At 53.1% G+C, this 12,173-nt stretch overlaps 1 protein-coding gene across 1 annotated transcript in view; it reads left to right on the top strand.

Annotated features, from left to right (window-relative positions):
* Positions 1-5,682, top strand: part of ASTN1 (astrotactin 1) — a 45,416-nt gene extending 39,734 nt beyond the window's left edge. Inside the window, exons 15-22 of the mRNA XM_041420076.1 lie at positions 424-528; positions 699-887; positions 3,237-3,505; positions 3,699-3,832; positions 4,201-4,352; positions 4,682-4,817; positions 4,935-5,035; positions 5,495-5,682. Of these exons, the coding sequence (XP_041276010.1) occupies positions 424-528; positions 699-887; positions 3,237-3,505; positions 3,699-3,832; positions 4,201-4,352; positions 4,682-4,817; positions 4,935-5,035; positions 5,495-5,682 (1,274 nt within the window). The remainder of the gene's footprint in view (positions 1-423; positions 529-698; positions 888-3,236; positions 3,506-3,698; positions 3,833-4,200; positions 4,353-4,681; positions 4,818-4,934; positions 5,036-5,494) is intronic.
* Positions 5,683-12,173: the final 6,491 nt, after the last annotated feature.

Here is a 12,173-nt window from a genome sequence, read left to right as displayed (position 1 = left end):
CGGTCGCACTTGGGCACATGTGGCATGACGGTGACCGTTCCCAGGCCTGCAAACAGCTCATTAAACAGCACAGCTCTCATTAGTGACATAATTAGCACACCTGGGCATGCCTTGGGAGTGGGCACTGGGAAGGAAGCAGGAGGGGGTGCAGGAGGAGGCTCATTATCTTCCAGTGCAGAGCCCCGGACGGCAAAATGAAACAAGCCTATGTGTTTTCCTTCAAAGCCGTCGTTTTAATTGCTGGGGACCACCTGACCCTCAGCTCTGAAAGCCTCCCTGGGGGCATGTGGTGTGTACAGAACTCTCTTTGCTGACTTCTTCCACCTTTGTCTGTGTTGCCCAAGGCACGAAGGGCTGCAGCCACCCCCATGGTGAGGTGTTGCTCAGCAGTGGCACTGAGTGCCTGTGTCCTTTCTCTGGCAGGGATGGTGAACTTCAGCGAGGTGTCGGGGTACCCCCTCCTGCAGCACTGGAAGGTGCAGTCTGTCATGTACCATGTCCGGCTCAACCAGATGACCATCTCCCAGTGTGAGTGTGCAGGGACATGGGGAATAAGGGGAGAAAGGAGGGCAAGAGGTGACATAGCCCTCGCTGGCAGTGATGGGCTCAAAGGCTGATTGTGCATTACGAGTGCGTAGGGGGATAGCAAGGGCTTGGTGGGCACTGGAAACTCAGCATTTCCTCGATCTCCTTCCCAGCCTTCAGCAATGCACTCCACTCTCTGGATGGAGCCACCTCCCGTGGAGATTTTGTGGCGCTGCTGGACCAGTTTGGCAACCACTACATCCAAGAGGCAGTGTACGGCTTTGAGGAGTCCTGCTCCATCTGGTATCCCAACAGGCAGGTCCAGAGGCAGCTCTGGCTGGAGTATGAGGACATCAGCAAAGGTAGGAGCTTATCTTTGGGAAGGGTACTCATAGCCCCCCCGTGGGAGTGGGAAGCAGGGTTTGCTTTTGGCATTTTGGAAGGTGCCCAGCCTGTGTCAGGACTGCATCCCATGTCATTGTCCCACACCCTGCTCTCCTAGCCTTTGAAGCCACCTGAAGGATTCCCATGGATTGCAGCAGGCACTGGTACAAAACGAAAGACCAATACCCACAGCCCCAGGGAAAGACAAGTGCACAATCCCACCTAGCCATCCTGCCTCATTCTGGACTTCACCGTTGTCTTTAATCTTATTCTTTCCTTCCTTTTGTCTCTGCCATAGCTACTCTCTTCCACATGCATCCCGCAGCCAGACTTTTCTCCCTCCAGTGCGTTTCCTTCTCGTGGGGAGAATGTTTTTAATGCCAGGGAAGCAGTTAGGAGCTGGGAGGTTCATCATGGTGCCCAGGGCGTGTGGCACTGCTGCATCCCCCCCAGTGCCCTGGCTGCAGTGAGCTGTGATGGATCCCCTGGGGAAGAGCTCGTGCCCACTTTGAATGGCAGCTTTACAAAAGCTGAGGCAGCCTAACTCCTGCCTGCTGCCATCCGTCCTCAGGTCTGTGGTAGCTTGGTCTAGTGGAGAGTGTCCCTGCCCATGGCATGAGACTGGAATGAGATGGTCTTTATTGTCCCTCCCATTCCAAACTATTCTGTGATCTCTTGTGCTGGCCTCAGCAAAGCTGCCTGCAGGAGTTTTCCTGTCTGTGCTGGGGATGGTGGGTGGCAGCATCCAGGCTTGGGCAGCAAACAAGAGCCAGCTCCCAAGCCTGGGCATGGGGGATGCTGAGCACAGCTGCTGCTTTTTAGATGACCTTGCTTTGCTGCTGCTGCCCAGGAATTCCCAGGTGCAGGCAGTGTGAGCTTGGAGCTCACAGGTGCCACAACAGACACAACATTTCCATCATGAAGCTTCATAATTCTCAGTATTGGCACCAGCCTGTGGTGCTGCTCTTGCTATGTCCCAGCCACAGAGATATTTATTATCTCCCCAGGGCTCTTGTGTGGGAAGGGCTTCTTTCAAAGCCTGAGTCTGGATCCTGTGGGCTCAGGTCTCCTGGAGCGTGGACTTCTTCACAGACCCGGTGCTGTTTGGCTGTAGGCTGTCTCCAGATGTAGCACCTCCTGATTGCAAGTGCTTCTTTTTTTCTCCTGCAATTTCCTCCTCTTTGATTTTCGTGCTTGGAGGCTTTTCAGGTCTGGCAGCCTTTTTCCACCCACGGTATCACATTTAGGTTTCACTCTGGCACCTGCCACTTTCCTTCCTTTGCTTTTTGTTTGCAAACGTCAGGCGCTGGATATCGATTGAGAAATTGCAAGAGACAAATCATTCCCTGGCTCCTCTGCTTTTCCTCAGCGCCTACTAAGCTGCAATTCACAGCCAGCCTAAAGTGATCCATCTCCACCTTCCTGGGGGAGCAGAGCAACACTTTTGTATCCCAGGTTTTGTTTTAGCAGCCTTGTTTTCTTTGCAGGAGTCTCAAGGATGGGCTACTGCTGGCCCATCATTTCTCCACAAATCCTTGCTATGGGGAGATTTTCCTGTTCAGTCGTGGATGTGGTCCATGGTGGCTCCCCACAGCAGCCAGCCCATACCGAGTCACCACTAAGGATGGCTTGAGCTTGCCCTGGGGGTGAGGCTTTGCCTGGTTGTCCCTCAGCTTCCTCCAACCCCACCAACCATCTTCAATGGTCCCTCTAAGCCCCTCTGTCTTCTGTATAAATCCAGGGACATCCTTTGGCAGGGATTTTGTGTGAAAAGCAGCGTTTCCCTTCATGGCAAGGCTCGCCATGGCAGGGTGATGCTATCCAGGGCATGGCAGAGATTTTACAGATTTTACCTTTCTGACTTCTGTGCGAGGACTGTTCCTCTTGTGCCAAAATATTTCCTGCTACGTAGGGCCAGGAGGGCTTTTGCAGCAGAGGGGTCCTGCAGGGGTCTTTGTTGGGGACTCAGTGGGACGTGAAGGTGCCCAGGCAGCTCCTCCAGGAGTCCCCAGCCACATGGAGGAGGCTCCCTCTCGTGGGGCCCTGCTGTAAGGGTGGACTGTCCCAGTCCAGGTGTGGGGATGGAGCTGGGTAAACTGAGGCACGGGGAGACCAGAGGACCTGCAATCACAGGGGCCAGGGTGGGCTTTTTAGTCCTGATTCGTCCTCTGGAGACAAGTATTTAATCCCTACAGAGCAGAAGGATACAGGGGGCTCTTCAGAAGCACTGCCTCTCTCCTGGGTGGAAGGCAGAGCTCTGGCCCCCTCATATTCTGTTACAATGGCTTGGAGCCCACCCTGGTGTCACTTTTTCCCCCCTTCTCCAGGCAACTCCCCCTCGGATGAGTCAGAGGAGCGGGAGCGGGACCCCAAGGTGCTGACATTCCCCGAGTACATCGCCAGCCTCTCCGAGTCTGGCACCAAGCGCGTGGCAGCCGGCGTCCGGATGGAGTGCCAGAGCCGCGGGCGCTGCCCGTCTTCCTGCCCGCTCTGCCACGTCACCTCCGGCCCCGACGTGCCAGCCGAGCCCATCCTGCTGGAGGTCACCAAAGCAGCCCCCCTCTACGAGCTGGTCACCAACAACCAGACCCAGCGGGTGAGGAGCCGGGGGTGATGGGGTGCGCAGGAGGGAGCAGGACTGCGCTGTGGCTGTCTTTGGAGGCAGCTTGCCCAGACAGCATCGTGGCCAGCCCTGCTCTCCAGGGTGGATGGACTGTGCTGAACCCACCGGGGGATGGATGAACACTGGCACAAGTGGTGGCTCACCTGCCCCTTCTCCTCTCTCCCAGCTGCTGCAGGAGGCCACCATGAGCTTGCTGTGGTGCTCGGGCAGTGGGGATGTCATCGAGGACTGGTGCCGCTGTGACTCGAGTGCCTTCGGGGCTGACGGGCTGCCCACCTGTGCGCCCCTCCCGCACCCAATGTAGGTGCCCAGCCTGGCTTTTTGGTGTGATGGGGCTGTGAAGAGGTGGTGACGGCCAGCAGTGTGGTGGCAGGAGGTGGTGGGGCTGTGTGCCTTTGTGGGGCAGGTTTGCAAACTGATGGGTGACCTGGGAATTGAGAGTACAGAGTTGCAGTGTCTTTTCTGAGTTCAGGTGAGGATTGCAGGGCTGGTTGTGGATCCATCCTGGTAAAGCAACCCTAGGGAATGAGTCCTTTGGACCAACATGCCCAGAACCAAGAGGGGAAAGGGAGGGGGAGTAATTTCTCTCCTGAGGTTGCTGTCTCCTGTGAGTTAATGGCTTTGAGTCCCTTTTGTTGTAAGAAAGTAATGCAAAAATTGTCCCCCAGCCTGCGTCTCTCCACTGTGCATGAGCCCAGCAGCACATTGGTGGTACTGGAGTGGGGCCACTCGGAGCCCCCCATTGGGGTGCAGATTGTGGACTACCTCCTCCGTCAAGAGAAAGTCACCGACAGGATGGACCACTCCAAGGTGGAGACAGGTGAGTGGGGACTCCCCTGCTTCTCTAGGGAGAGTGGGATGGAGATGTTAGAAGAGAGCCTCTGTTTTTGCAGGGGAATGCTGCAAAAAATCAAATACCTGTGGAAGAGAGAGTAGCCCTTCTCCTGCCCACCATGCTGCAGAAAGGGACAGCTCCATACCATAGGGATGAACATTTCTGGAAGAACAGTGGGTCCAACTTCACACCAACTTCCTGCGTTAGCCTTGTTTCCCCTTGGCACCAGGCAGTGTGGCAGCAGGCACAGGCTCTCCACAGCCCCAGGTGTCCCTGTGCCATCACCTGTGGCACATCCTCCCCTCTCTCCCTAGAGACAGTGCTGAGCTTTGTGGATGACATCATCTCTGGTGCCAAGTCCCCCTGTGCCATGCCAGCCCAAGTGCCTGACAGACTCTCCTCCACCATCTCCCTCATCATCCGCTGCCTGGAGCCCGACACCACCTACATGTGAGTGCCCTGTGCCATGCCTGTGGCACTGCTGACATCCTGATCCCGTTTGCTGCTGCCTGTAGTTCCATGTGGCCTTGGGAGCCCAGAGCTTTGTTTTTTCCCCTTCTCATCCAGGTTCACACTCTGGGGAGTTGACAACACAGGAAGACGTTCCAGGTCAAGCGATGTGACAGTCAAGACGCCCTGCCCTGTGGTGGATGATGTGAAAGCTCAAGGTGAGATGGAGGGAGCTGCTGGACTGTGGTGCTTGGGACAAGAGGGAGTTCCCCTTCCAGCATGTTCCTGTACACATCTCATGTCCTGGCTGTAACATCTCCTTCACCCATAGTGGCCCAGGAGCTGCCACGTGGTGCGGAGGGCTGAGGTGGGGGTCTGCAGGAGGCACATGTCCTCTCTGAAAACAAAAGTGAATAAATGGTGTTTCACTAATGCTACCTGATGGAATCACCCATTTCTTTTCTTAATTAGACCAAACTGTGGGAAGCTAACCTGGACTGAGTCCAGGGAATGCCATCTAGTCTGTTGGGACCTTGTCCTGATGTGATGTAAATCATAACTCAGTGGACAAATCTTGGTTCTGGTCCTGGCTCCCCTAGAACTGAGCTTTAGCCCTGGCAGGCTTTATTCATGCCTTCCCTTGCACCCCACTGAACAGCCCCTGTCCTTCTGCCCAGAAATAGCAGACAAGATCTACAACCTCTTCAACGGCTACACGAGTGGCAAGGAGCAGCAGACAGCCTACAACACCCTGCTGGACCTGGGCTCCCCCAGCCTCCACCGAGTCCTCTACCACTACAACCAGCACTACGAGAGCTTTGGGGAGTTCACCTGGCGCTGTGAGGATGAGCTGGGGCCCAGGTAGGCTCGGGAGCTGAGCTGGCTAAGCAGGCAGGCCTGCCCACCAGCAGGCTTGTCCCTCATGGATAGTGGTCACCAGGAAGGCTTCTCTTCAGCAGATCTCATTGTATGATGATGGGTGATAGACCTCAGAGTGTCACAGTGGGGTTTCTATTTTGCTGGGTGCTGTGCATGTGCAAGGACCGTTAACATAGGACAAGGTGGAAAGTGGTTGGCTCTTGTCAACTCAACACTGCTGTCCATCCCATCAGCCCTATCCTGTCTCTGGAGTCTGCCCTGACATGTTCATGCTAGAGGCATGAGTGTTCATGTTCAGGCAGAGTGGCAAAGGGATGTGATTCTCTTTTTTCCTTCATAACTGATGCCACAGGCAAAAAGGCAGAAGGTCTTGGAAAAACAACACACCTTTGAGGGATGGAGATTGGATTCTGCTTCTGCCTTTTCCTGAACTTTGGCTTGAGCCGAATGCACCTCTCTGTGCTGAGCTCTGTCAACTTGTGGTCCCCAGCAGGCAGAGGACTGGCTTGAGGTCTGAATTGTGCATTTCCTCACTTGTGATTCACTTCTGTGGTTGTGTGGGGCTGACACAAGTGTTTTTGGTGCCCAGGCAGTGCTGAGCTGCCACAGCAGCTTTTGGAGGAGGTTCTCCTGAGCTCTTCGTGTCTAAAATAGTCTCTTTGTACCTGAGTAAGCACCATGTCTTCTCTTCAGGCTTCTCCAGGTCACTGAAGCCCCTCCAGCTGCCTGAGAATGTCCCAGGCTTGTGGAGATAGCCAGATGTGTTCCCTTCTCCTCATGTCCTTCAACATCTGCTTTAGTCTGCGTGGTTTCCCAGTAATGTAAATATTTCCAGTCAGTTTAGCAAGCTGGGCTGGGAGATTGCGTGTGCTGCAGTGGTGTTTCACAGCATCTGGCCTCCAAACAACCAGAGCTGTGACCTCATCTGGAAATCAGGGTTACTTTCAAATGTACATCAGCAAGAGCTCCCATGTATGGAATTCATGGCCATCGCCTTACACCGTGCCCCACCCCTCCTCTCGCTGGTCTCACCACTGTCTGTCTTCCAGCCCTGCTTCTCCAGGTGATCACTTGTGTACTTCTAGCAGGGGACAGGAGATTCTCCATGTACATTCTGTGTCCTCCAAACCTCTGCTAGGCAGAGACACTCGGCAAGTAGCTTGTGCCTATCAGTGCATTGGACTTGTCTCCTGGTACAGCTTTGGTGGGAAACTCTGAGGAGGCTCTCCATGCCCTGGAGTGGAGATGGGGGTCTCCTCTCTTTTCCCTTTTCCCATTTGTGTCCTAAGAAATGTGCACTATTTGAGGCACAACCTCAAAGCTCAGTAGCAACATTGCAGCACATGGAGTCTTTTTAGGGCAGAGGCTCACAGCTGCTCCTCTGCCTAGGGTTGCCTCATTCCCCCACACCGAGCGGGATCAGTCGGCTTGGACTTTAGTCTCACCTTTGTCTTGATCCCAGCTGCGGTGATGCCGCTCTGTCTCCGTTTCCAGATGTAAAATCCAGCCCCAGTTTGCACAGATCATCTGACATCTGTTGTGGTGATTTGCATGAGGAGCACATAAAATTCCTTACGTGACAGACTGGAGTCATCACAGAGCCGCTGCCATCGCCGAGGCTCAGTGTTGCCACTGCTGCTCTCTGCCCCAGTGAGGACCAGCCAGAGCACGGCGTGGAAGCTGCCTCCTTGAGCCCCACGAGGCAGAGGCATTGCCATGGAGCAGCCAGAAATGCCACTGAATTACCCAAATGACACCATTTTCTGTGTGAATCTACGAGCCAGAGGGTTAATTGCACCCTCTGGAAAGGCTGGAGCGCTCAGGATAGGATGACGCAAGTTGCTGATGAAGTGTTTGCAGCTCGCGCTCCTTGGAAAGAGGCATTTAGGCAGCTGCAGCGGGCTCTGGTGATGACAAATCTTGGAAAGCAGACCTCCTGTTTGATCGTCTGCGAGGGCGAAGCACCCAGACTGGTGGTGACAGGACAAATCACTTGCAGATGACATTATTTAGCCAGCAGACAGTGTTTGTTTGACTGTTACTGATGCTCCTTTGAAGTCATGGATGCAGACCCACGCGACTGACTCTACCACGTCCCTCCTCCTCCACGCGTCCAGGGCACCTCCTACTCTGCTCATTTGTGGCACACTCAGCTCCCTTCTTGGCAGTGCTGCTGGTGGACCGAGGAAGCACAGCTTGTTGTGAGTGCACAGATAACTTGTCTGAGGCTGCGAAAGCAAGCCGCTCCCTCACGGTCCAGGAAGGGCTGCAGAGAGTCCTGGTTTTTGCATAAGGAAAGGAAACGAAGAAAAAAGCAAGCAGTAAGTGGAAGTTGGATTTGGTGCAAAGCCTAGTGAAGTCTGGTGGGGCCTATGGGCTTTGAATGAAAATCTTGGGATCATATCAGGCATTCCTGTGAGGGTACCTGTAGTGCTGGAGGAAGAGAGGCACTTGTGGCACTTTGGTCAGATGCAGAGACCAAGACAAGTCACAGCTTGGCTATTTTCTCGTGGCTGGCCAGCTTGGGTGGCTGTCTCCACAGCCAACACCATGTTAACCACCTTTTCCTCTCGGCATGCCCTGGACATGAGCTCTGGGGTGGCACTTGTCATGTGGCTGCAGAGCTGGGCAACCTTTCAGTGGCTCTGGATTGGGCCCTTGGAGCTGCAGTCACATCCAAGGTTTTTCTCCAGGAAAGCCAGTGTTGGCTCTGACTGGACTTGGGGTAAATTAATTCCTCTTCAGGCAGCTCTCCCATGGTGTGCCTGGCCTGGAGGGAGGTGTGGAGAGGCAGTGGATGTTCCTTCATGGTTGGTACACATATCCTGGAGCTGTCAAACCAGCCCACCCTGCTTTTCCTGAGTAAGAATGTCCAGTAAGAATGTGATTTTTTTTTCCATCAGAATCATGATTTGTGACTGCTGCCTGTTCTGGGCTGAGCAGATACTGAGTTAAAGCTAGTGAGGGACTGTATCTTCTTTTCCCTGACTATTCTAACCTACCAACTGGCCTTGTAGATGAGTAGGAAACTTAGCTCATCAGACACTTAAACTTTGGTCTGGGTTTCCAGGCACATGAGATACCTTCAGGATGCTTAATTTGAATCCATTGCCTCCACAGAGGCCACATTCCCTGGAGATCACCCAAAGTGTGAGACAAATTTAAAATGAACACAATGTGTTTTATCTGTACAAACTGATTTTCCTGATAAAAACATTAGAAGTAAAACATTAGAAGTGCAATTTTAAGAGGACAGATTTGAAAGGAAGAGAACACAACTTAGATCATGTTTGGCCATGATCCTCTGTGCTCTTCCAATATCTCATCCAATACAAGAGGTTGGTGATTTAGCACTTACTAGCAGGACAAGCCTGCACTGAGGCTATGATGCCCTGGGTGTGCTGGGTGTCTCTTGCAGAAGATGGATTCCTCCTGGACCTCCTCTGCCTCTGTCACCTGACCTTCTCTCAAGGCTCCCTTGGCTGGGTTGTGGCTCTTTACAAGCTGCTGCTGCAGTGACTTGCCTTTCCTCGTCTTGTTCTCCACAGCTGAAGATGTAAAATGCACATGCAAAGAACCACGGAGCTGTGCCACATCCCCTGCTCTCTCAGAGCTTTTTGGATGGTGTAGCCCCAGTGCATCCCTTCTGGTTTGCACGGTGTCCTGTAGGACACATTTCCAAAGCAGTTACTAAATATCATGAGTCATGCAGCAGGAGTGTCATTCACTGTACTTATGTCTTGTGACATTGCATCCTGTGTAAATCGTAATTTTTATTTCACCTTCAACCTTCCATACAGACCCTCACAATCCAGACATGACATTCTGGTTTGTTCTTTTTTTTTTTTTTCCTTAAATCTCCCTCCTCTCAGTGGTATCTTGGCTTGCTGCTCGCAATACTGTGCATTTCTGGCACTCGAGAAGTTGAGGTTGCCCCATTTCTGGAAATGTTCAGGGTCAGATTGGGACTTGGAGCAACCTGATCAAGTGGAAGATGTCCCTGCCATGGGATGGGGAGTGGAACAAAATTATCTTTAAGGTCTCTTCCAACCAAACCATTCTGTGATTCTGTGATTCCTACACCAAGCCATGAATGAGCAGCATAGCTCCTGAATACGCAGCACACACACTTAATGGAGAGGACACACATGGTGACACTGTTCTGGGCTGGCCATATATGTCATGCCTGACACTTCTTAGCTTTTATCCCCACTGCCTACAGTGCTGTTGGCTCTGTTTCCCATCCTGTAATATTTGGGGTCCAGTAGCTGCAATAGTGACTGGAGGTGCCACTTGAGTCCTTGGTGACGTCCAGCCCAGGGGGTGCTGGGGGTTTCACACCTACACCTGTGACTGTCTCCTTAATAAACTCTCAGCAACCCTGGCCTTGTTGTGTGAGTGGTACAGGGTGGAAGAAGAAGAGGGGACAGGACAGTGAAATGTGAGTCCCAAGACCAGTGCAACAGGTCCAGCACTGCCATGGTGACACTGGCATCTCTGCCCTGGGTAGGGGCTGTTCTCACATGGATTTAGCTTGCAGTACTGCCTTGGGAATGGTGTGTCCCCACAGCCCTGCCATCCCTCCCTGTCCTGGCAGCTCCTCACAGCTGCTCTTGCATTACTCTTCTCCCTCAAGGAGCTCCCGTGGTGTCCTTAACTGTCTTTACTTTTCTCTCCTCATACATTCCTCCCGCCCTTCCCGCCATCCTCTCTGTGGTGTCTCCATCACTCCTGCCACCCCTCGTTGTCCATCGCCCCCCTGGCATCTCCCCTTGCCCGCCCTCGCTGCAGGAAGGCTGGCCTCATCCTCTCGCAGCTGGGGGACCTCAGCAGCTGGTGCAATGGCCTCCTGCAGGAGCCCAAGATCAGCCTGCAGCGCTCATCCCTCAAGTACCTCGCCTGCCGCTACAGCGAGATCAAGCCCTATGGGCTCGACTGGTCGGAGCTCAGCCGGGACCTCAGGAAGACGTGCGAGGAGCAGACGCTGAGTGTCCTTTACAATGACTATGGTGACAAGGACTACTGAGGGTTCTGGGCACCTGCTCTCAGGCTGGCCTTCCCATGGGCGTTTCTGAGGGTTTTACACACGGACCCATGGAGGGGGAGGGTGTCACTGATGTTTCTGGAGGCGAGAATTTGGACTGGGGCGCAAAACTGGCTGCTCTGTGCAGGATTGACTCAGTATTAGTTTCTTCTTCAACTTGGCCAAAAGCCTTTCTAGTTAGAAGTCTTGTGGGACCCAGTTTTCTTGGTTTTGTTTTATTCATTTTGCCAAGAGGTTCCTCAGCATTGGTGGAGAAGGCAGGCTGGGAGGGCATAGCCCTCTTCTCCTGCCCCATCCCTGCCCTGGCTGTGGGGACTGTCTGCAAAGGTGGGCGACACCAGTCATGGGAGAAACATGGTGACACAGCCAGAATGGGAGAGCAGATGATGCAGGCAAAAATGGAGGCAGGGCATGCAGGTCAGGTTGAGATGCTTATGGTTATGGCTGAGCTAATCAGCCCCTGGATGGCCAGTAGGGTTGGGATGGGGTTTTTTGCAATTGTAAAGCAGGAGGTCTGGGGGAGACCTGAGAGAGCAATGGTGCTGTTGATGGGCAGAGCTGGCGTGGTGTCATCATCTGGGGCGAAGAGGCAGGGGCATTGTGACCCCATCTCCTCAGGTTCTTCTGCCATGGTCGAAACCCACATGTGCTCCAAGATGCAGAGTCCTCCAGAACAAAAGCAACTTGGCCTCAGGGCCAGTAATCAGCTGGACATCATGAGCTTTCTTCTTGAGGGACCACATTCCTTGGAAATCAACTTTTAAATCCTATTATTTTTTTCTTTTTTTTCTTTTTTTAACCCACTATAATAAAAACTTAGAAGCAATATCAAGCTGCTGCTGAGGAGAACTCAGCTAGGAGAGCAGCAGCCAGATGACACAGACAAGATGTTCTGCACCAGACACTTACAGCTGTCGTATAGCCCAGGCTTTGCATGGTGAGGGGAGAGGGATGCAAGATACCCCAGTGCCGTGATGCAGGATGGTCCTGAAGGTTCTGATCCCAGAGAGGGCATGGAGGACAGGCTTCTGGGGGCGTTGCTTGCCCATGTTCAGGCTCACATCTGCCTCTTCCTCTGGTAACTTTTTTTTTTTTAAGCTAGAGAGCTGGGGTTGTACTGGGACACTGGGTTTGGTTCAGAGTAAACGATTCTCCAAATCCCTGTCACTGCTGATGGTGTTGGAGGCAGAAAACAGGTTCCTTTTAGCTTCAGCTTCCTGCCTGGTTTGCAGAGGAGGCACCTCTGGACTTGCCAGCTGTGCACCTTTGATCTAGGCAAGACCAGACCCTTACAGTGAGATTTTTACGATGCCTCCAGAGAGAAATTTCCTTTTCATTTTTTTCAGTCTTGGCAGGAACAGTCTTCAGCCTGTCTCATATGATTTTCTGCCTCATTCCTCCTCCTACCTGCCAAGGACATGGCTTGAATATTT

This window comes from Onychostruthus taczanowskii, unplaced genomic scaffold (assembly GCF_017590055.1).
Source record: "Onychostruthus taczanowskii isolate IOZ18803 unplaced genomic scaffold, ASM1759005v1 scaffold63, whole genome shotgun sequence".
In the NCBI taxonomy this organism is placed as follows: Eukaryota; Metazoa; Chordata; class Aves; order Passeriformes; family Passeridae; genus Onychostruthus; species Onychostruthus taczanowskii.
Note: the sequence above shows the minus strand (reverse complement) of the source record. Positions and strands in the feature narration are given on the sequence as shown.